Here is a 25226-nt window from a genome sequence, read left to right as displayed (position 1 = left end):
AGTCTGAATAGATAATTACAAATGAGGTCAAGCTTCTTACTCATGTGTTTCCACTAACAGTAGCATTTAGGTGCATGTTATAGATCTCAGAAACCATAGTTAAAGTCAAAATTAATGGGAACTTGTATAATACTTAGTAAACATTACACCTAGGCATTTGAGCATCATGAAGATGCTTACATTTAACCGCACCGACCTCCTTCTTTAACAGAAAGAACATGAAGTCCTCTTGGTTATTTATAATACATGTGCTATGGCTGAACGGTCATCAGTGTGCACCGACAAGGCAGGAGGAAATGAATCTCCGGGAAAACCTGAAGCGTATGTATGCTTTTCTTACCAGGGGTGTGCTGGAAGCCCCTGGGCCCAGGTCTTGTCTTCTGGTGCATTTTGACTTCCACACTCACTCACGTCAAGAGGATCCACTTTCATGTGTGGAGCTTAGAATGCATCATATAGTTGACTACATGCATCCACACACACACAATGGGGAGATAAGAACAACCGGGATGAGAAAGTAAAGGGATTAACAGATAAGCATACCCTTACAAAAAAGTATCTACAGCATTTTTATAGGTTATCTGGTTCCTCATAGATCATTAGAATATAAACTGAACCCAAAATTCAATTCAACAGGTTTTGAAATATTTTGTTTGTTTAAATAATCTTTGAAAATGTTTATTCTACAATTATATACTTCACTGGAAAAAATGGTTATTACAAATAATTAACATAAGATGACTGAATTTAGAAAAAAACAGCTATTCTGCATATACTCACCTTTAAGCATGGCTTTATTTTGTGGATAGGAATCCCAAGAGGATCAGCCATGAAGTACTCCTTTGCTTCAGTCTACATTAATAACATTTCTGTAACAAACACAAAGTTAGGGAAGGGGAAGAAAGATATAAAGGAAGAAATGACTGATGTGCTTTCGGCAGTCTCAGAGTGATGTGTTCTTTACTTGTTTTGTATAGCTCCAGTAATACTCAGGGTATTTTTGCAGAGGGAACAAATACAGATAAAGCATAGGCAATCATGCAGAGCTTCAAGGTTGCAATGGTGTGGGCCAGCCTGGGCTTTCACCAAAACTCTATGGCCAATACTTCACAGGAAGTCTAGAGACTGTATTTTTATGAAAGCAGGTTCAAGGCACCTGTAATCTACTTTTTCAAAATATAAAGGGAAACTATCACAGGCTGGTTTCAGATCAAAGATAAATATACAGGTTATGTAATTAGAAAACTGATGAGTAATCCTTGGAGATATCCAAAACCCAGGATGAGGTCCTGAGCAACCTGCTCTAGTTGACCCTGCTTTGAGCAGGGGGGTTGGACTCAATAATCTCCAGAGGTGCCTTCCAGCCTCAACTGTGCTGGGATTCAGTGATCAGCAGTGGGACAGCCGAGCATATAGCTTGAGTTACACACAGCTGATCACTGGCAAAGGCTCTGGGCCAGATTCTTATCTGATGGAAATCATCTTGGTTCTGTGTTATTCAGCATTCACTGTCTCAAGATTTGGCTCTGCAACTGCAAGGAAACATAGAGCTGTTTCATTCTCCTTCGACATCAGTGCATGACAATTTGTGATAGTGTTAAAATCTGATTAAGTCACTGTATAATTTGGCTTTTTTTAGTATTATCTGAAGTTGGAGAGAAGTATGTAGATGAAGAGGTAAAGAAAGCTTTGATTGGTATTAAGCAGATGAAATTTATGATGGAAAGAAATGAAGATAAGCACGTAGATCTGATGAAAACCTTGAAGAAGAGCAGTGAAGAAAAACAGGTAACTGAAGTGCATCTGGGGTTTTTTGTTTGTATTTTTGTTAAGTTGTGGCTATTTTTAATCAAAGATGAGGCAGGTTGTACATGGATTTAACCTACCTCCTGGAAGTAGTACAGCATGCCATTGTGCTTAGGCCAATAAGCAAGCCAGAAGGGATCCCTTGGTGTCTCCCCTTTTCTGGGAAGAATGTAAACCACATTGTATGTACACTCTGAGCAGCATACATCTCTTTATGGGGTCACAGGATTGACAGGAAATCTGCTTCTGCCCCTTTCTCTCACTAGCGGAAGAAAACTCTCATGGCACCTCTATAGAGGTTCTCACTACCTGTCTCCTGGAAGCAGGAGTTGGGCCAACAGACATCCTTCACCAGCCTATCAGGAACCTGGATGTTCACATTTCAGAAGTTGTTAAAACATTAGTTTACATTTGCTAATTTCTCTTAAGAAAGAGCTTGCCTCCTGCCAGGACCCTGGCAGACTGAGGCTTCAACCCTGAGGGAAGCTTTCGGACTGCACTGGAATAAAGCACTGAACAAGAGCACCGCCTGCCTTGCTGGTGCCTCTTCCAGATTGCGCAGTTCTTTTGAAAGCTAAAGGTGAAGAGTTTCTGTCTTTCCTCAGAAATACAGCTTTCTAACTGAGTGGCATACTGTTAATTTTTCCCTGTAGCTGAATGTCTAAGCTGTTTCTAAAATGAAACTGAAAGAGTGAGCACTAGACAAAATACAGCCGAGTTACCACTAGTTAGCAAGTTACCTTCTCTCAGTCCATCCCAGTTGCAAGGTAAAACATGTTATTCGGCACAACCTTCCTTGAGATTTGAGCTCTCTCATTTTATTCTGCAGTTGGGAGGTAACCAGCAGCAGCCTAGGCATAGTCAAGCTGATGGTGACCACCATGTGGAGAGACAGAAGTTCTGCAATAAAAGGAGACATTAAATGCTGTATGTGGACTCAAACATGACTTTGGAGAGAGAACCCGAGTTTTGTAACATCCAGAAGCCAGAGCTGCTGCAACAGCAATGTCTTGAATAAAGTATTGCACTTACCGCTTATTTCTAGAAATCCCCTGCTTCACTAAATTCGCATGCAAGCAACTGTATAAAGGTGTTTTGTGCGGAAGGTCCAGCAGCTCTGCCCTGCATGTCTTTAGACACCTCAGGCCACAGGATGTTTCCCAGCTTGCCTTGCAAACTTCAGACCTTTGGAAAAATATCAAAGCCACAAATGATAATGCGCTCTAGAGAAAGTACAGGGGATCGGGGGAATGCCCAATGTCCTAGTGCAATGCCTAGGCTCAGAGCCATGTGCTCAGGTGATCCTAAGAAACAGAGATTACTGTATATTTAAAAAAATACAAAGATCCTAACTATTGCTTTCAATTAAGTTGAAGGAAAATTCCCTCTTTGCCCAACATCTGGTAGTTAGTTTAAACTATTTGTATTAGCAAGCTAAAAAGTACCTGATAGCTTTCTAACATCTTTAGGAACACCAGTACACTCCCATGATCTACGCTGTTGTTAGCTCTTACTGGATGATTTCATTTACACAGAACTTACATCCACAGCGAGAGTTCATAAAACACTGAATAAATGTATTAGAAAGACCAGAAAATAAACATAGACTATGAAAACCATAGTTACTGTCTCCACCAAGCACATTCTGACAGAAGTTTTCTTTTCTGTGAGCCTCTTCCCTATGGAACTGCTGCCAGAAAGGAATAATACTGATCAATTAAAAGGTTTCTGTCATACTTAGGAACAACTTGGAACATTGTTTGGAAACCTAAACTATTAAAATATCTTGTACTTGCAGGAAGAAATTCATGATGTGCAATCTACTTCAATAGGAAGAACTCTTCTGTCTTTCTATTGCCAAGTCTATTCTAAAATGCTGCTTCTGATCTGCTCAGCTTTGTGCTCTACCTGATGAAGAATGATCCAGTAAATAGAAGCAGCATTGTAAAATGCGTCTTGTTTCCCTTCAGTATGGAAGGAGTGCCTCACACTTCCACAAGCACATGAAGAAACCCCCTCACTACAGTCTTTTGATTAATATAATCCCAAGCAGAGGAAATGCTATACTTTTACATATTTCTGCATTAGAGAAAGAATTTATGTATGGCAAGGACCTAGCCTCATGAAATATCAGTCCCTTAAAGAATAGAGCAAAGCAACAAAAAAGGGCTATTTGTGGAACAGATGAATACTGCAGATATGATATGGAGAAAAAATGATACAAGTTGAGCACATGACCTCATGAGAGGTTGAATGCTTCTTGCACAGAAAGAGGTGTGGGGTTTTTTGTAACCTCAAAGATCCAGGTAGGCTGTAGAGATGGTTGGTTTTGTAGGCTGTGGCCTCTGAGAGAACAACATCAGAAAAACCCTATAAGGAAAAGTTTTTCAAATTTCAGTTCCCTCTATATGTGACTGCAGCTAACGGTTAGGGATTAGCAAAAAAAGGAACCACAAATAGCCAAAATGAGTGATCAATACTGGGATAAGTATTTAGAATATTAATCTGAAAATTGCCCTCAACTGAACCTTTTTTCTTACTTAGCAAGCCTTGCGACTTATGGATGAAGTAAAGGAAAGATTAGAAGAAGAAGAAAGACAATGTCAAGTATCCTTGAAAAATTTATGGGATGAATGTGAATCTTGTTTAGAAAGTACCTGCATGAGATATTATACAACTTGCAAACATGGTTTGTCAACATTTAGAAGAAAGGTAGGAAAAAATTTTGTATCTGGGAAATACTCTTGAATTCACCTAACAGTTTTAGAGAGAGCACATCTTATTTTCTCAATACCCAGATCTGCCAGTTATAGCAGGTTACTAAAACTAATTTGATTTGGAGGGTCTGGAAATGTGAAGTTATATGGCAGAGATTACATGCAATTATATTCATTGAACATTGAGCCAAAATGAGTTTGGTTGCACCCTGGTGTGACTCCATGGACACTGATTTTTCCCCTAAGTCCAATGGAGTCACTCCAGATATACAGTGTTGTCTCTCACAGTAGGAATTGCATTAAGATGCTCAATAACTGTTTGTGAAAAATACTTCACAGATTCTTTATGGCCTGCCTGAAAATGAGCAGATTTAAAAGTGTAGATATAGTTCGCAAAATTCCATGGGGAAAAAATCACCTACTTATACAACATTATTCTTTCCTATATTTATTTTATTTTAAATCTACTCTTTAAGTAACAAAATAGCTTTAAAATGCTTAACTGTTTTTAACAAAGGAAACTGTCAGCAAAGAAGATTCCCCTAATTCTACCAGAACGAAAATATGCTTTCCTGGCTGGCACATTATTATTACAAGATTTAACAAAATTGTACTCAGATTTTTTATTTGGGCATATGCTTTAAGTGCAGCTTAACAACCATAACTGCACAATTAGCGCTACTGAAATTTTAGCCAGATTACCTAGCTTTCACATCCCCAGGCACTGAAAAATAGGATAACTTAAAAATTAAATGCAGTGTGTTTCAGAAGCGACAAGCTTTAGAGCAAAGGTGTTTAACATTTGTGCATATTCTTAAAATTATTCAGGTAAAAATGTGGAAGATACTAAATTTAAGACTATTAGTGATACTTTTGGCTTTTTAGATACCTCTCATGGCTACCTCAAATGTATCTCTTGGACTTTCAAGACTCTGTGGATGTCAGGTTGAAATTATTGCAGTAAAAGTTATATACTGCACTGCCACTGTCTTCGACCCTCTTGGTAACTTCCTCAGTGAGCTATATGGTTTATTTGAAGCATTCAAAGTAAGAAATGTGTTGTGACCTAAATCGTTTTAAAAAAAAGAGGACAAAGACAGTAGCTGTGGCTGATGACACACAGGCAGCAGGGGCAATACTGGCTTAGGCTGTTCCTGCAGTGCCGTTTCACAGTTCACCTTCCCTCTGAGCTGCACTAGTGGTCAAATCAAACAGCTGAACTGATTTAAAAAAAAAAAAAGGTATATGTATACGTATACATATGTGCATGTGTATGTGTATGTGTATGTGTTCGGCAGGATGTTTCTTAACCCTTACCAGTTTTCTAATGCCATGAAGTGCAGCTCCACAAAACAGGTGAAGGTAGTGCATTAAAGCATGGAGCAGGGAACCAGTGGCTGAGACCCAGGGACGGGGAACTCCGCAAAGCAGAGTCGACATAAGTCTCTTCCATCATCAAACCATGGACTCAGGGCCACTGCTTCATTGATTTTAATGGGTTTCAGTTTGCACAAGCATGTGAGGACTTGGCCACTGGTGAGAGAGGGTAGGGTGTTTACAGATCACAGCGAGAACAATCGCCTTCTGTTCCCTACGCTGCACATAAGTACCACAGAAATGTTTCCAAGATAAAGTCCAAATTGTTTGTTGGAAGAAACCCAAACACCGATACTAACTTTGAGCCTCCACAGATTAAAGGCCAACTGGCAACCCTTTTACTCCAGATCTGATTTGGAGCTAATGATTTAGCCTGAATGTACTTTCACTCTTTAGAGTCTAGTGTCTTAAATTACTTTGGAGAATATGCCATGTTTGCAGTTATTAAGAGGGCATTGTTCCTATGGGTATTTGAAAGAGAAAAATTAGAGCCACTTCCCTGAGAGATGAAAAACTGGTAATTTGTCAGGCAGCTGATCGATCTCCTTCTTATACACAGGTTGAAGATTTTTTGAGGAAAATACCTCCACTCATTTTTACTTTTCATGAGGATCAAGGAAAAGACATCCAGTTTAATGAAAAGCCTGAGAAAGAAGATACCCAGCTAGTAAAAATGGAAGATTTATTTAGCCAACTATTATCAGACATGGGCTCAATATTTGACAGAAGTTTCATTTTTTTCAAGCAGATGCAAAAAGAATTTGACCAGTCTTTTCAGACATATTTCTTGTCTGATCTGGACTTGAATGAGTCCCCCAGCATGCCAGCTTTACCTGAGGACCCCACCAGAAATGACGGCTCACAGAAAGGCTGGGCTATACCTGGCTTCTTACAGACAGTTTTTGATTTCAGTAAGACGGTGTTTGAAGGTGTCAGTGAGGTGATTACCGAAGTATTTGATGAATACAGAGATAATAGAAGAGATGTGCCAGAACAAGCCAAAGGCAAGTGTTAGAAAAAGAAAATCAGCTGCACTGTCAATGACATCAAACCCCTCGGGATTGCTAAACTATGGTTAATGATTCAGTTTGAGGTATGTTAGTGTCAGATATGGTATGGAAGCTCTGGAGGTTTCTTAGTTAAACAGGCATGGGTCAAGAATAACTTTATCAATTAAATTAAAAGGTACAAATCACCTAGAAATCACAAAGAAATGTCACAGGGGGACTTAGGAGTCCTGCACAGCCTGATTTTCACGGCAATTCTCAAAGCATTTGCAGGAGTTCCTCAGGAGCGCATGAATTCACGGTGGATGCAGGTTTTCATAAGGCTGACTGACAGGTCTGATCTCAGCATTTGTCAGGATATGATATATATCATATCATATTGGCATGTCACCAATTCTAAAAAATTAGAGTAATTCTATGACATGTCAAGGCATATCCCTGCCCTTGTCAAAAGACATTAAGTTCAGCCAGACAGCTGCAAGCCCTTTTCTAGGCTTCCACAGCAATGCAGTGTGCCAATCAAACACAGACCAGCCATCATGTTTTCCAGGGACCAGAAAAATTCCGGGCATAACGTTGGTTTCAGGCAATAACTCTCAATAGAGGAAACAATCCTTGGTCAACTTTTAGAATACAAGTAAACCTTATCCTTTGTATCTTACTAATGCAAATAGAAAAACAAACATCATTCAAATACATGCTGGTGCCTATCTACAAGGAGATCACAGTATGGACATGCTGTAACTCTGAGTGGTAGGTGACATAACCACTATATGGTCATCAGGAAATATAAAGTTAAGTGATTCTACAACAGTGTTTTTTAATTTTTTCTGTATCATGACCCATGTTACCTCAGAAATAAGCTTTGGTACTGTGCTCTCGTCTAACTGTACATGATTATGAAACAGCTTGACTTCTAAGGGTCAAAAAGATCTTATCAGAACTCACATGTTTTAGAAATAACGTGTAGCAATATTGACAACTGTTTGGCTGTTAGTGGGGAATACACTACTATGCCTTTATAAGGGAATATACTATAGTGGCATGAATTCCTTGAAAGAAAACATGATTTGTATCTTCTCCTGACTTCTACTTTTTAATGTTTTATTCGTTTTTTTTGGAGGGGGGGAGGGATTTACGCCAGATATTTTGGATTAAGGGCAAGAAATTATATTCTAGCACACAGAGTAGGTAACAAACGTATATTTATCAAGACCCTAAGCTTAATGGCAGTCTAAAAATACTGTGACTTCATTCTAGATCCTGACAGAAGTGGCATGTTCTCAAAAATTGTGTCAGGGCGCCAGAGGCCTCTGTGCAGGGAGCTTCGGGAGAACTCCTCTGGATGCCCACAGTTTCATGAGAGATGTCAGAAATGTCAAGGCAATCTTTTGCATGGTAAATAGCTATTTTCTGATTTTTTTCTGTAATGCGTTGATGACTGGTTTGTAGATTTTGAGGCTGTCGTTTTCTACTGTGCTGTTTTCATATTTTTGGAATTAACATTCAGCCACTGAGTTTTTACTGTGACTACGGATACAAACACTATTTCTCATTCCAGATGATTTCAATTACCTTTCCCTACTGTCTCCACAGAGTGTCAGTATAACTCAGTTGTTAACATACCGCTGGAGGTCCAAAGAGAAGTTCTACACTCCATAACAAAATACCTATATATTTTGTTAGAGATGCCATCCTGCAGAGAAGCAAGACGTCAGGCAGTAATCAGTCCTGCCTGGGTGCAGAAGTGCTGAGCAGAAAGTGAGGAGAAGCTCAAACTCCTGACACTCGCTTCTCCTGCAGACAACCAGGAGTACGGTAGCATTCAGATCCTCACAAGAAAAGCAAGCGCTGCAATTACTCTTTGTTGAACCATGTCAGCAAACAGGGCTGACATGAAAGACAAAAAAGGGACTGCTTGTCAGTACGTAAGGAGATGGCAAAGCTCTGGCATGCACTCTCCATGGGCACCTGGAAAAAATTCAGACTGCATCACCTAGAACTGCTCTCAGGAATCCTGCTGCAGCGTAACACATCCGTGTTTCCAGAATTATTTAGGTCTTAAAAGCCACAGAACATGCTTAAACCCAAATGTCTTCAGAATATCTCCAGTGCGGTAAATATTAATGATCCAATGACACGTTTTGAAAAGAGTATTGGACCACTTCCATCTCACTAAATATATCTTTTTGTCTACAACTGTGTATTACAGATACCAATTTGTATCTGTGGTTACTGTACTATCAGTCTGAAGGTGTCCCTTGACAGTCCTATTTGATGGAGAATAAATAGAATTTTTCCATAGTAGTTTTTGTATAGGTTTCATATAATGTTCTTGTTTAAAATCCGTATTTTAGTAAAGAAAAAACCAGCAATCTTCAGTTCTGAATTCATGGCAGACGATACTAGTCAGATACTAATGTCTAGCTATTGTTAGATAAATATTAGGCCTTAACACTCAATGGGAATACTAACATACATCACGGGCTTTCTTGTAATAACCTATATACTTGGAAGGATTGATAATGGAATATGAACGATTAAACAAAAGATGATATATAAGGAGATTATGAAGTTGCTATATGTAAAATCTACCAGTTCTTATTTAGCATAACAGAAATCTATTGCCATGAAATATGATATAAACCTTAAAGTACCTGGTAAGTCATTGTGATACAGCAAATGGGATAATTAATCCATTTAGTCATTATAAGCCTAAACTAAATCTATCAAAATAGGTCAGCAAGAATTACTCTTTTTCTTTTTAGCATTATTTAAACACCAACCCAAAACATGCCCCCTTGCTAGACTTTTTTACAGTTTTCTATACTTCAGATAGAAAAGATGAAGTACAAGACATACTACTTTCCTATAAGCTTCATGCTGGCTGTCTTTTCTAACAGATTGCCCAAATGTTCCCGAACTGCACATCAAGTTTGATGAAGCCTTTAAGCTGGTTAATCTCTCGGGGGAGCAGTATGAGCAGATTCTCCAGGTGGTTCAGCGTCATACAGAAGACACTTCCTACTTGTTGAACAAAATGAAAGAAAGATTTGGGTGGGTGTCTGAGTTATCCAATATGACCATCGGACCAGAAAACATTTTCAATATCATTAAGGTAAGGGTTATCTTCCAAAGGGAATTATTGCACAGTGCTGTCTTTGACCTATGCTTTGGGGATTGTGGATGTTTGTACATGTGTAATGCTTGGGTTTTACAACACAAAGTTCCTACTCATCTTTAATTTATGTATGCTTGATAATCCCTCGATGAGCCAAAACTCCGGCAATTAGAAACTATCTTCCTCTAAATCCTTTTAGTCTGATGGATGGCTGACAGGCTAACCTGAATCACTGTCTGGTAAGAGTAAATTGACGCTAGCAGCTTTGACTGGCCTCAGACTACGTTCCCAGATAAATTTCACTGTACCAGTCAGTAACGTATCCTTATTGGATCACTGAATATCTAGCCATATGTCTATGTCTGTACCTATATATCCCAAAGCTCACAGAAGGCAAATGTTATGCAGGTTATTGCAGTGGAGGCTGCATATTTTTAACAGCATCTGTCAATATTGCAATAAATACATCATGATTAACTGTGTCTCGCACACAAGAATACATCCAAGGTAAATTCAATCCATTTTCCTGGGCAAGGAACAAATCCTATTCTCCCTTCCAACTCAGAAATCCAATGTACTACATTACTACTTTATATGAAATGATTGTGCAATCCACCAAAAATCACAAAATCAGGAACAAGGGGACAGGCAAGATTTATGCACACTTTCCCAACCGAGTCTGAGCTATCTCCTGTAGAAAAATAAAGCTGCATAACTAAGTCTGGCTTAGAAAAACACATAGGAATGAATAACTTCAATCACACAACCTTTGTCTTGAAATTAGTGGGACGACTCACACACAGGTTTTCATTAGGCGATCAGAAACTCTTTATAGATGTAGTTCATGGTATAAATATTAACATGCAGTTCTTTAATATGGTCTTGCAGTGCCATGTCAGCTCTTCCCACCACCTACAACAAGCTTTGGCATAAATTCAGACACCCACTGTCTTTTCAGAAGAAAGTACTTTAAAGAAAGTAGACAAGTCCACAACATTCCTCTATTTAATTTTCCCTCATTACAGACAGTAGGCACAGTAGGTGTAAACAAAACTGAAAGTATGCAGTAGTTTGTAATGTCTAAAATATTAATTTGCTCTCTTCTAGGTGGTACCTGGGGATCCCTCTGGTAAAAATGAAACCGTGGTAGATGTGAATATTCTGACTTCACCTACTTTCACCATTAAAGTTCCTCCCAACTTAGACCCAAAGAGTGCTGAATTCATTGAATACATAGCTGGGAAAGCACTGCAACTATATAAACAGAATTTTTAAGTGGTAAGTTCATTCTTTCTCCTTTCATAGACAACACAATTCTTGTAAGAGGTGTTTACATTGCAATAAACTTTAGTTGGAACAGGATTCAGTCATGGTATGTTGAAGATCGTTTCCTCAGAAACGACACATTGATTGAGAGACAAACACAAGCATTATGGAAAACAAAAACAAATGCTCAATGTTCTAGCCGGCAGAACACAGACATGAAGATATTAAAAAAGACTTATTTAACTGTGAAACTCTCAATCTTTAGGTAACATCTGGGATGAGGTAATGTGATGATAAATGTTCCTTCAGAAAAGAATTGCCTCACAACCACAGTCTAGAGCCTTGGCATCAGAAACCATGTCTTTGTGTTCATTAATCATGAATGAACTGGAATTACCACTATTCATTATGTTTTTTATTTTAGGTGGTGTTTAAGAGCATGGTCCTTATTATTTTTTTATGATAAAGGAGTGTGAAGGTAGAATCAGCACCAGGACTTGAAAGAGCTATCTTACCATAACATTTTCCCATTAGCAATGCTCTGCTCAGATTGTTAACAGTGTCTGCATTTTGCCTCGTAGGAACGTGCACAAAAAGATGCTTCTCGTGGACTTGTAACCATTTTTGTAGAAAGGGCTCACAGAGGCCTCTCTTTCCGCATACGAGATTTCCTGATGGGGAGGGAAGAACCAGGCTGAGAGGCAGGGGAAAACAACGCTTCACATTCTCTAACCCCATGGGGAATCTCCAGGAAAGACCAGGTGGCTTCAGGTGGCATCATGCTGCTGTGGGGCTAGCCAGACACCCAGGAAAACCAAGAGGGCTCTGTGGTGCACAGCTCTGGTGGCCTCCAGCTCTCCCAGTTGGCTCTCCCAGGGGCTAGAGCCACAAGAGGCATGAGACCTATGGGCAAATCACCGCAGTGTCCCCCCAGTCTTCTGAGGAGGCACTGGATTTGGACATGGCTCCTCTTCAGGTCATGGGTGTCTGATATCCTCATCTCAGCAAATAAAGCATGACCTGAATGCACACAGAAGTCTCAGGAGGCATGTAAAAAGGATTCAACATTAACAAAGTAGATGCAGAAAAGAAAATTTCAGCATTTTATATTGACTCTGGTTATTCTTTTGTGCTCAGACTCACAGTTTTTAAACAGATGAAAGAAATCACTTCCACCAGAGAGGCTGAGGTGGGCTGCAGTATTTAAACAGAATATAATAAGCCTCACCATGAACTTTGATTAGGTAAATATTGGTGAAATTATGTGTATATTATATTTAAAACAGAAACTTTTAAAAAGTATTTATAAACATATAAAATAAAATGTTCAGCACAGTTTCTCTAGTTTTGCTTCAAAATTCTCTGTAATTTATATGCAATTATTGATTATATATACTATTTCAGATCATGTAAGACTAATCTTCAAGGCCTAATGTGACAATATTAATTTCCTTAGTCTGATTCTGATTCCTAGCCTGAATCTTAGTCTGATTCTTCTGTGCAACATATCCGGTGTATCCATTTCATACCCAAGAAAAGTAAGTGGCATTAATTTCCAAATGACAATACCATTTTATGTTCAGTTTGCACCACAGATTCAGGGTACATGAAAGCGTGATGAAAGCAAAGAGTTAAAGCTCAGAAAGATCTACAAGCAGGGAAAAAAAAGAGAAAAAAAATCTGTTTCAGTCTGTTTTTTATGTTGTGTATGTTTCTACAGCATGGTGCTGATACATTCCCCATACACTTATTTTTCTAACATATTTTTCTCACTCCAAAATCAAAATGTTTTATCATTTTTTTTTTTCTCCTAGGAAAGAAGATGTGTGGAATCTTTCTTCCTGAAATCCAGTATGTACTCCTTAGGTGAAATACCCCTAAGCTCAACGTACAGCTAATTGTTAAATGACTACGGTTAAAATAGTTGCACATAAATAAAATTTTGCTTAGTAAATACTGTGACATATGAGCTAGCAACCAAAGACTGTAGAAATCTTTTAATTCAAACCCAAATTCAAATCCATTTTAATATTCATTTATTTAAATAAAATGTTATTTATATTGTAAATTAGGTAATCTTTTATAACCAGCTATGGCCCTGGTTATGCAAAGATTTAAGGAAATAATCAGCTGTAAGCATACAAATAGTTCCTATTTGCATACTTAAATTCAAGCACATTCTTAAGCCTTTTCAAGATTGGTCCCTACAGATGTTGCACATTCAGCTAAGTCTGAATCAACCAGATTTCCATATGCATGTAGCATATTATTTTCCAATGAAAATGTTCCATTTCTTCTTCTAGTTGCTTTTGATGTTTACCATGTACATTAAATGACTTTTCTGAATATGCAGTAATGAGCGAGTCTTCTGCCTTTGGCATTTCTTACTTGTAATTCGCCTCTGGAGTCATAATTAAGAGGGAATCCTTTATCAGGAAAGATGTTTGTTTTTTCCTAAATTATACACATTAGCTTGCAATGGTATTTGCAAATTATAATAAAGGTTAAGAACTGATATATCTCTCAGAAGCAGAGCTCTAGGTGATTTGGTTTCATTTGCTACGCCTGGCATTTCTAAGCATTTTTTGTGCATTGCGCATTTTGTTATATTTACCATTTCCAACTGCATCTCTGCTAGATAAATTGTATTCATTTCAAAGTGTACAAACCCATCTATATTAGATATGAGTACAGAAAAATAACCATACCCTAATCATACCATACCTTTTCCTTTACTTCTACACATGCAAGTAAGTATACACATTTATACAAGAAAAAGGCTATTTCATTGTTTTAATTGGTGGGAAAGGTATGTTTTCCTGCCTAATGTAAGGAGAAGTAGCATTTTCTAGTCCGCCTTCTGTTCCATTCAACCGCCATTATCTATCTGCCTGTTTTACAGGCTCCTAATCGTGAGAGATTAGCAGTCCTAACTCCTGTTATCACACCAGTTGTCAGAAAGTTGGGCTTTAGCTGAGAGATAAGCGACTCTTACAAAATGCTTGACTTATATACTAACAAAGAAATACTGAGGGAAGAGTCAGTTTGTGTTGACTGAGTATACCTAGAAACAGAGTTTCAGAGAGAGTATACCTAGAATATTTTCAGGTTATGTACCACGATGGGAGCAGAATGAGGCTTGCCGCAGACTTGGGCAGGTGCTCGGGACAGCCCTCCGTCAGGGGGACAGGCCCCGCGCGGGGCCGGAGAGGGCGGCCGCGGAGGATTTCCAGCGTAAGCCGAGGAAGTTTACAAGGGCAGCAAAGGAACGGTCACAGGCCACCCGCCTCAGCGCGGCCGTGCGGCTTTCTTACGCCCCGCCTGACCTCCCCTCGTCCCCTCCGGCCGTGCGGCGCGGCACGCAGCCCGGCCCCGGCGCCGCAGCTGCTCCCCCCGCGACGGAGGCAGGGGGCGGCGGCGCTGAGGGGCCCTGGGCGAGGGGAGGGCCGCGGCCGGGCGGGGAGGGAAGGGGAAGGGAGGGAGGAGGCGGTGGCGGCCTCGCTCCGCCCGCCCCTCGGCGCCGCTTGGCGGGAAAGGCCAGGCTTTGGCGGCCTCGGAGGAGAGGCGGCCGGCGGGAGGGGGACAGCCGGGCAGCCGCAGCCCACCCCGGCCCGCAGGGAGCTGTCCCGGGAGCCTCTCGCCCGCCATGCCTGCCGAGGGGGAGCAGCCGAGCGCGGCGGCCGCTGGCCCGGAGCCCGGCGAGCCGCAGTACCTGCGGCAGGTCCGGCACATCCTGCAGTACGGCCACCGGAAAGAGGATCGCACCGGCACCGGCACCATCTCCGTCTTCGGCATGCAGGCGCGGTACAGCCTGAGAGGTTGGCACCCGCGGCCCCCGCCCCGGCCCTCTGCCCCTGCCCGCCGCGGCTGCAGCGGTCGCCTCCCTGCGCCGGGGGGGAGGGACGCCATCTTCTTCCCGCGCTGTCCGGCTCCCGCCCGCTGAGAGCGAGGCCTCCCCCCGCTGAGGGCCGGGGCTCGGACCCGCTGCAGGGGCCTGTGGAGGCGTTTGGTTCTGTACCGTCAGCTCCTTCGCCCTCTCCCTGCCCGCCAGCCTGCGGCAGCTCGGACCCCTCCTCTCCCTCGGCCCAACAGCCAGGCCTGGCCCGGCCCCATAACTGTCACCTGGTGAAAAAAAGGATAAGATCTTGAGATAGGCTGTCCTGATCCTTCCTACCATTCAAGCATAGTAGGAAGGATGGTTTGTGAAATAGATTTGCCAATAATTTTATCTTAAGCTTCTGCTTTCTGTTGCGAATGCCTACACGTACGTCCATATGCTGCACTGCAGTGTCCTCATGGCAGAGTTCATCAAAAGTCCCCACGGATAACTCATCTTCCTCCTCTGTCCAGGAAAATAAAAGTTAGGTTCTTGTCTTCCTTGATCCGAATATGAGAATTACACATCCTTTACCAACTTGTTACTTCATATCCAAACCTCTGAATATCAGATGGTGGCATTACCCTCTATGTGGAGAAAAACCTAAGTCGGGTCACCCTGACAAATCACTGGCCACCTCTGACACTCTGAAACTCTTTTTCAGATCAGTTTCCCCTGCTAACAACGAAGAGGGTATTCTGGAAAGGAGTGCTGGAGGAGCTGCTGTGGTTCATCAAGGTTCGGTATTTGGATGTTTCTGTGGGTGGCGTGCCTGAGAGTAGTGGTATCAATGGAACGAACTAGTGTGGAGTGGATTAAGGAATTTGGGGTAACTGCAGATGCTTCTGTTCGTACAACAGAACAGAAGAAGTGCAGCCACTGAATATTTTGACTACACGCATAAGGCCGTTATCTTCAAGACATTCTGTGCATTTTAGTGGAGACTATTGCATTGTTACCAATCAGAAGAGTTCTTTTTCTGTTTCGACGATTTGCCTATACCCCACAGCTATAAAGCCTAGTACAGTCTCTTTTATTAGTGTTTGAATAAGAAATAATAATATGAAGTATATTGTAGGCAATTTAATGATCTGCTTTTTAATATTGAGATAGCTTTTATTGATTTGAACAGAAACAAGCAGTGCAGACCACAGGTGAAGTAAGACTGATGTAAACAGTAGGCTTTTTAGTAGCAAAAACCTGAGATCTAATAGAGCTAATAGCTGTAGTTAGAGTTTTAAAATTCAACTGTAGATAATACATTACAATGTAAGTGTTCCTTTATACGTTGTGACATTGTGCAGGTATGGGAAAGTCTACCTAACCATTTGCTAGATAGCAGGACTCAAATACACATTCATTTTTTTTAAGTATCTTTTTTAAAAATATAAAAGACTAGGCACTCCCCAAAACAGAACACTTTCTATGCTGGATTTTTGAGTGTGCTGATTTGGACATGTTGCAGAAATCAGTGAGATTTCTCTGGGTCATTTTGTCATATTTGTCATTTTTGTCATTTTAACAAAAGGATTTTTAAGACCTTAAGCTCATTATAGGTGGCTTGGCAAAGACAATGCCTAGGCTGTACATTTTTTGTTTGTCTATATCTGTCCATTTGTAAAGTAAAATCTTCTTCTCTGCAAATGTGCCTATGAAATGATAGATCACAGTTGTCCTTGAGACTGTACTGTTTGTGCATTCACAAAGTTAGAAGAATCCTGCATTAAATAAGAGCAGCATGGCACTTCAAACTTCATCCTAGTATGTTGCTCATAAGTTTTATTCTGTCCATGTGCAAGAACCTCATCCAGTACATTAATCAGACTGTTCATCCTTTATAAGTGGAGAAATACTGTGGAGTAGCAAAGCTTAATACAGCTGTTTCAAATCATGTCCTCTGTGTTGGGACTAGGATGTAGACTTCTTACTGTCTGTGTTTTGTAGGGTTCTACAAATGCCAAAGAGCTCTCTGCAAAGGGTGTGAAGATTTGGGATGCTAATGGGTCACGTGAGTTCCTGGATAAGCAGGGTTTCAGGACCAGAGAGGAGGGGGATTTGGGACCAGTTTATGGTTTTCAGTGGAGGCACTTTGGAGCAGAATACAAAGATATGCACACAGGTAATCACATACAAATACAATCTTGATTGCTTAGTGAGATGACTATGACACCTCACTTCCAGAATACCAGTGCAGGGTCCTAATTTCCATAATACAATTGTACTGGCAAGAACTGATGTTAGTGCATGACATTCACTGGAGACTGTGGAAGAGAAAGATTTTTCCATTCTGCAGCTGCAACAAAGTAGGATGTATCCATAGCTGATGATGCTGTGGATAGAATAGCTGTAACAAGTTACGATGTGATGCAGTACCTGTTGGTATTATTTTCAGTGGAACTGGTTCATTAAACTTACTCTGAAGTGTCTTGATGCCTCTTTTCTAAGTCACTGAAGGAGAGGATGTACAAAATGTTTAGAGGACTGCCATTAAAAAAGAGTCATAAAAGATTGTCATATCTGGTTGGTGTGATATGTAACTCGGAATAACAACATGGTTAATTATGTTTTTTCCTCTTGTTTTTTTGTCAATACAGTTTCAATTTGGAGTTCACATTAGTTACAGATATTAGACTTAGTATTGGCATGTTGACTTCTGGCAGAATACAGTTTTATATTAACACAAATGATGCAAATTGTGAACTGACACATCTAAAAACTTACTAAAATGTTTCAGCATTCTTGAACTTAAAAGGTCTGAGGCATAACATCGCTTGGAAAAAATGAACAAGATAAATTCCCATAGGTTTCATTACTAATAGATTTCCTTAAAATGCATTACTAATGGATAGGTAATTAGCTTCAGGAACTAACATAACCATTTGAAAAGGCTTCTGGCACAGTATTGCTGGCAGAAGAATTCCCTGAGATGCTAATTATATATTACTACTTTGTTTGCCAGCTTGGGTCTCCCTGTAACCATAATTTGGTGTTGCTTTGCAATAAGAGTTATTAGAAAAAATTAGTTACCAGCCATGCTGATTCACTGGCATGAGTCAGACCAATGAGTAACAACTAATGACTCTTTTATTCTGGAATCCATTCTAATGTTCAGTTAATTTCAGTGAATTTCTTATATAACTGGTATTGAGCCTAAAAATCAGCCTGCAAGCGTCACTGGGTGAAATATAATATCCTGTGCTATACGTGATTAAAGTTCCCTTCTGGCACTAAATGCTATGGAAATTTAGTTTTCATACATGACCTTGTGAGTGCTAGATGGATGCGTTTATTCATCTGTCAAAAACTTTTCTCCTTTTGAGCATGCAAAGAATGCCAGCACCCCGTGTTACTGGTCTGGGCATAATTTTGTTTGTTTGTTTGATTGATTGATTGATTTGTTTGTTTGTTGGTTTTGGGGGTTTTTTTGTTTTGTTTAAGAAGGAGCACTGTAGCATGCAAATTTAACATCTGGAAAGGCATCTTAATGCAGCAATGCAATGAGCGAATTAGTTTCAATACCATGAATGACTAGGTGGTAATATCTTGGCCATTCCAGTACAGCTTTTGTCCTATTTAGGTAACAAGTCATCATGAATGATAAAGTAACATGCTTTGTCCAGCTAATTTTTTTGTATTGCTGGGATGTAGTGTTTATGCAGACTTCTTATTTGGTCTTAAAAAATGTCTAAGTGTTGAGGCTTGGAATAAAGTGTTCTAAATAGGAATGGTCCTATTTCAGTGGGTGCTAAAGGTACTCAAAGCACACAAAAGAGATGGAGGGACACATGAAAATACCATCATGAGAATTTCACAAGCCTTGGAGCACCCTAAGGAAGACCAAGAATAGCCTACATTTGCAGGGTACCAACTGATAAATTTAATCACTTTCAAAGTTACACTAAAATCTTCAGAGGTTGTCATTTGGGTATCACTGTTCAGTGGGATGTGGGCTGGGCTTTAAAAAAAATATCATGACTTGAAACTATCTGGCTTAGATCTTATTTGGTATCTTTCTTCAGATTACTCCAACCAAGGAGTTGATCAGTTGCAAAAAGTGATTGAAATGATCAAAACCAATCCAGACGACAGAAGAATCATTATGTGTGCTTGGAATCCCAAAGGTATTGAACAGCAGACTTCAAGTGAATGCAGTTGCATGTCATCTTCCTGTATGCTAAACTATGTTCTAATCCTGTGTCAACAGTCAGTTCCATTTGGTGTCCTTGCTTATTCTTTATAAAACTACCAGGAATGCAGTAAAAATGGCCAGGGTTTATAAGCTTGGTTCTCCTTCTACTTAATTCTCATGTTCAGGCCTTAAAAATTTTGAATGATTACTTCAAAGTTTTTCTTTCCAGGTTAAAGTGAGGGATATACCTGGCTACCAGTGTCTTTGACATACGGTCTCTGTTCAAAGACAGCAATTCTTATTTTAAAAAGGTTAAAAAAAAACAAAACCAAAAAAGAATATACTGAAGCAGTGTGTCTGTTTTTTAGTCATACCATAAATTGTAAACTTACCAAAAAACCTTAAAACTAGAGAACAAAAGTATTATTTGTGTTGTAATCACCTCCTTGAACATAGGTTTTCTAGATATCCATTCACTCGGTAGGGCTACTTCTAAATAAGAGCTAGTGCCAGAGAATGTTTAACTTCAGCAGCAGTAGATCTGTACACAAAAAAAAAAATCACCCATCATTTTCCACTCGTGTCTCTGACAGGGGATGCCACATGCTGTTGCTGTTATTTTTAAGGTTAAACATTCTCAGATATCAGGAGATACCTGGTTAAAGTTTTCCTTACCTAGCTGTAAATGCACTATCTGTACTTTTAAGTGTAGATAAACACTCAAAAGATCTTTTGTTTTCTGATTATTTTTTTATTGCTCATTACTTTTATATCTCAACAAACAGTAAAGGCACGTTGCAATGGGAAAAGAGTAAGATGAAGCAGTTGGAAGTCGCTTTAGGGTACATGCTTAATTTTACTCATAATGTCTTCCTTTAGGGAAATCAACTGTCTCGCCGAGGTGAGTAAAACTAAACTGCTGGGCAGCATTATGGCATAAATCTGTTCTGTGGAATATCTGTTTATGACTTTTCTGGTCATACAGCCCAGGAGACAGCTTGTCATGACCCAGACTTAATTGCTTAGGCAGCAGGTGCTTTTAAACAAGAGAAAAAGCAACAGAATGATAGTGCAGTTGGATTTTTGCTCTCTACTGTATCTCATTAAACGCTTGTTCAGGTTTTGCATCATCTGCATTTATAACACACTAATGCTGTCATGATTTTTTTCCCCCCCTTCTTCCTGTACTGCAATTCCTAGATATTTCTCTGATGGCTTTGCCTCCATGCCATGCCCTTTGCCAGTTCTATGTTCTAAATGGTGAATTGTCTTGCCAACTCTATCAGAGGTCTGGAGATATGGGACTAGGAGTGCCTTTCAATATTGCCAGCTATTCACTGCTCACATACATGATTGCCCATGTCACAGGGCTAAAGGTAGGCTATTTAATCATTTTGCTTAATCTTGTCTGAGAAGTGAGGAACTAAAAGATAAGACTCCTCATGTCATGTCCAAGAAAAACTGGAATGAACATACTGTTCAAAATCTTGCTGAAATATGTGTAAGAAAGGGCCCCATGAATTTCATGTGAATTGTCTCTGGTCTGTATGGGCAGTTAGGATCAGCAATGTAAGAATTCTTAAATTCAGGTCAATCAGACAGATGATCCTCCAGGTCTTTTTAACTGAACATGTCAAAACTGACCTGTTCCACTAGTCTACTTCTTAGAAGTCTGAACTGAGCACTTGTCCTTATGGGATAATAAGATACAAGTGATTAAATTTTGTAGCATGTGTTTTTTATTGGAAGTGAACAGTAGCTCAGCGGTTGCTGTCAAGGTTCCAATTTGGATATTCTGCCCACCTAACTTCCAGCTATAATTTCAGCTGGGTATTTTTTTCATTTCCTACTGTAGATGATTATGTAGAGTGGTAGTATGTGCTCCGATAGCTACTGCCCTGACTCCAGAGCTGTATTTTGTAATTTGGCAGAGTAATTTAAATGCACCACAATCTTGTACAAGTGAAGCCCCCTTTTCTTTAGAGTATGTAAAAAATTATACTAGCAAGGCCATTTTGGCCTGATCTTCCTGCTACCAGCAACATGAAGGGGAACTTAAAATAGGGAAGTAGGGAAGAATCGGACTTCACAGTAATTGCAGACATAATTAAGAAATTAGGCCAAGGCACTAGAAAAAGTGAAGTTTTAACATTATGTCCATAAAGCAGCTGTAGCTGCTTAGCCACTTCCTCTCACAGCTTTGGTGGCTTTTAGCATAATATATCCAAGGGCTGATCTACATTTGTCAGAGGCCAGTAAAATAGCCGATAAAACTTACCTAAGTTAAATTAGATTGTTCAGGGGCTGCTAAGTCACAGAACTTGCAAGCTTGCAAAACCCATCTGGATGGTTGATAAGTGCTTTGGGGTTTAGCCTGTGACTGACACCTCCACTGCCACAAACGACATTGTTTAGTAGTGGGTAAGGCAACTAGTTTGAAACCAGCTTTGGCAAGTCCTACTTAGTAGAAGTAGAGTGGAAAAGCTGGATGTCACTGCCCCATCTGTTTCCATCTTGGTGAGCAGCTCAGTAGTGCTCCATTCACTTACTGAAGCTATTATCCTAGCAGGATTTAAAAAAAATTTTTTTTGAAAGCTAGTGGAAATTTCATTATATTTTTCCTTAATTATGTATTTAGTCTGGGAAGATAGAGTCCTTCAAAGCTTGCAAGGATGTCTTGATAATCCAGTCCAGTACAGAAGCTGCAATTCCACACTAGATGTATGATGCTAAGAATCAATACTGTAAGCATTGTAATGTTTTGCTTTCTTGAAACCTGACTATTGAAGACCACATGTATTCTCTTTTCTCTTCAGCCTGGAGAGTTCATACACACATTAGGAGATGCTCACATATATCTGAATCATGTGGAACCTCTAAAAGTTCAAGTAAGTACTTATTCTGTATTATTGTATCCTGTTACCTTCCACAATGCTTATCCAATACAAAGTTATCTTGGTATTATAAATATCCTTTTGCAAATATTAATTTGTGTGGCTTTTCTTCTCATTTCTACCCTAATAATTTTAGTACCTTAACCTCTGTTCAACTGAGGTCGCAAACAGAAATACAGTACAAACATGATTGAAATGTACATCGGTGTACTATTCTAGAACCGTTAGAGATCCAGAATCTGTACCCTACTTTTGACTTCATAATTCCAAAACCTTAGAAAACCATTCCCCCTAATACAGATAAACACAAAATAAAATGTCTTTGTAGTATATCAGGAAGGGATAACCTACCAATTCACAGACTTAATCAGTATTACTATTTGGCTGAATAAGGCTATATTTTCTTCAGGAAGTAATTTGTTGCAGTAGGAGCAAATCAGAATTTTATTTGATTAGACTTAGCTTGGACTGAATGTACTCACTGTTTGTATGGTTCAAAACCATCCAGAGAACTAGTTATTGGTTCGGACCCAAATGTTCCTGTGAGAAGCTGCAGCATATTTGATGCACATCTGGGTCAGAATTTCCAATTTAGTTTCCTCTGGAAGGAATCTAATCTGTAACCACCAGAATTGCTCTATAAACTGAAAATGCTTGCAGTGCATCTGGATGATCAGGGAATCCACTTTCAAACTATGCTACTGCTCCCTATCAAAATACTAAAGTAGATTCCACCTAACTTTTCTTTCCACTATACTTTTCTTTCCTTTTTTTTTTTTTGAGTGTAAGTCTTCTTGGGGAAGAGAGAAAATCTACATAGTGTAATCTGAATTGAGATTGATGAGATTTAATTTATAACACAAAATCTCTGCCTTCAAATATTAGCTTTATACAATAAGCTTGTTTTTATTTCAGCTTCAGAGGGAGCCAAGACCTTTCCCCAAACTCAGAATTCTTCGTAAGGTTGAAGACATCAGTGACTTTAAGGCAGAAGACTTTCAGATTGAAGATTATAATCCTCATCCACCTATTAAAATGGAGATGGCTGTTTAATGCTCTAAACCAGCTTCTATTAATGTGGTGGGTATGTACCTAAAGCTACTTAGCTTTCTCTGTACTTCAAGTTATGAGGTTTTTATATACTTCAAAAGATACATACTTTGTTATTGAAAAAGAAAAGAAACAGATACTAGTGGATCAGTACTGCCTTCACTACTGAACTGTAGTCATACAGAACATGATTATTTATTCCAGCTGTACTACGCAGATGCTAACCCAGTTTTAAGTTGTTAGTGAGATAGTTTTCTACATGTTGTTTCAGTTACCAGGGGCCACTTCTGCTACCATTCAGTTACAATGTGTGAGTAACACTTGCTTACATGCTTTATTTAGTACTGAAAATAAGAACTTTTATGTATGATAGAGGATTCCTTCAAGGTTGTAGAAGTCTTTAAATATGTTCTAAAGAGTGTATGTTTAATAAAGCTTTTTTAAAAAAAATCTTCTGGAAGGGATGATGCATATTTAATTTTAGTATGTTTGTTTATCGTTAGTAGTAAATAAGAGTTGGAAAGCGAGGGTAAATTCTGTTTTACTTTAGGATCTTAGAGGGTGAAATCTAGCAAGGAAAAACAAACTCAGACTTCCCATGGTCTTCATAAATGAACCAGCAGGAAGACAAAAGATCTTAATGGAGCCTTGTCTGAAACACAATCTCTGCATAACATCTCTATCAGCATTTTTTTTTTATTCCCCAACCCTACATGAATGATGAATTTGATATAAATCAAACAGACCTGTAGTTAAACAGAGGTTACCAGACAGTATTAGTAATAATCTGTCTGTCATAGTTTAAAACCAGATCCCACAAACATACAGACTAATTTTGCAGCCTGGAGCAGTAAAAGAGATAGTAGTATTTGTAGGACTGGAGCTTATTAATTAATTCTTAGCAGAATTCAGCTTTCATCTCTCTTTATCCTTGCAACTTCTGCAGTAACTTCAATCCTTATAAAATTCCTCTTCAGGAATTCAATTGTGAATAGATCTGTGGTTAATATTCAGACTAGCATATTCAATACATATTTGAACACGTGGAGAAATGTGTAGTAATTTTTTGATTAATTTTTGAAGTCAATAAACTGGTAAATGCCATTATAAAATTGTACAATTTGAGATCATTCTAAGAATTTAATAAACAGTGTGCTTTGATTCCATTCATTCAGGGCCCTGCATAAGAAGACCATTGCATCTTTCTTAAACCAAACTGATCATAACTTTCAAAAGCATATTTTCCATCAAAATTATTTGCAAATATCATTTTACTGTTCCTCATTATACTGATCACTGATCTTCGGACTAAATTTTTTGTAGTGCCATGTCATGTGCTCAAAAAATAAGTAGTTGTTCTCTTTTCTTGACATTTAGCCCAACACAACAAAGTTGCAGAAAAAGGATGTCATTACCTTTTGTAAGTACATCAAATGTAAATAGGCCATTGCTTATTAGAAAGGTTCTCCTCAGTATCTGCTGTAGTCCATCCTTCTTGAACAGAGATGATCAGACTGTGTTCTGTTTCAGCTGAGATCATATGAGAAACTTGATACATGGAAGGATCAAACCTATCTTTTTCTGAGGCTGCATTAAATGGACACTCAGTAGCCAACCTGTAGTTAAGCACACCTTCTTTCAAATTACTGAACTCACAGATAGCAGCAGTATTCTTGTTACCAGACCTGAAAGCCATATCACATGCTCCTTCTAATAAATTTCATCTCAGCTCTACTAGTCTTACATTTTAAAGTCACCTAGTTCGGATATTCCAGGTGTCATCTGCATTAATGATACCTCCCAGCTGTAGGTTGTCAGCAACTTCTTACCATGTGCGTATTTTTGTAAGTTAAAGGTCCTTGAGTGTATTTACAGACCTATAAAGTACAAGAAAACAGTTTAGGTTGCAAATTCACTTAACACTTAGCAAGTTAAGTTCCTTTTGCTGGAAACCACTTTATGTAACACGTCAGCTAAGGTGG

The 25226-nt window shown here is 39.3% G+C and overlaps 2 protein-coding genes across 2 annotated transcripts; both read left to right on the top strand.

The window, feature by feature from the left end:
• The first annotated feature begins 218 nt into the window (after positions 1-218).
• Positions 219-11303, top strand: CLUL1 (clusterin like 1). Its single transcript, XM_075495688.1, has 7 exons — positions 219-321; positions 1640-1788; positions 4351-4518; positions 6460-6904; positions 8168-8305; positions 9811-10025; positions 11136-11303. The coding sequence occupies exons 1-7, from the start codon at positions 219-221 to the stop codon at positions 11301-11303; spliced, it is 1386 nt and encodes a 461-aa protein (XP_075351803.1).
• A 3484-nt stretch (positions 11304-14787) lies between these two features.
• Positions 14788-24361, top strand: TYMS (thymidylate synthetase). The gene is made up of 7 exons (XM_075494451.1): positions 14788-15112; positions 15836-15909; positions 17116-17290; positions 19191-19292; positions 20501-20676; positions 22117-22188; positions 23110-24361. The coding sequence occupies exons 1-7, from the start codon at positions 14941-14943 to the stop codon at positions 23245-23247; spliced, it is 909 nt and encodes a 302-aa protein (XP_075350566.1). The 5' UTR covers positions 14788-14940; the 3' UTR covers positions 23248-24361.
• Positions 24362-25226: the final 865 nt, after the last annotated feature.

The sequence above is a fragment of the Mycteria americana genome, chromosome 2 (assembly GCF_035582795.1).
Source record: "Mycteria americana isolate JAX WOST 10 ecotype Jacksonville Zoo and Gardens chromosome 2, USCA_MyAme_1.0, whole genome shotgun sequence".
NCBI classification, from domain to species: Eukaryota; Metazoa; Chordata; class Aves; order Ciconiiformes; family Ciconiidae; genus Mycteria; species Mycteria americana.
The sequence above is the reverse complement of the archived record's forward strand: the minus strand, read 5'-3'. Positions and strand labels throughout refer to the sequence as shown.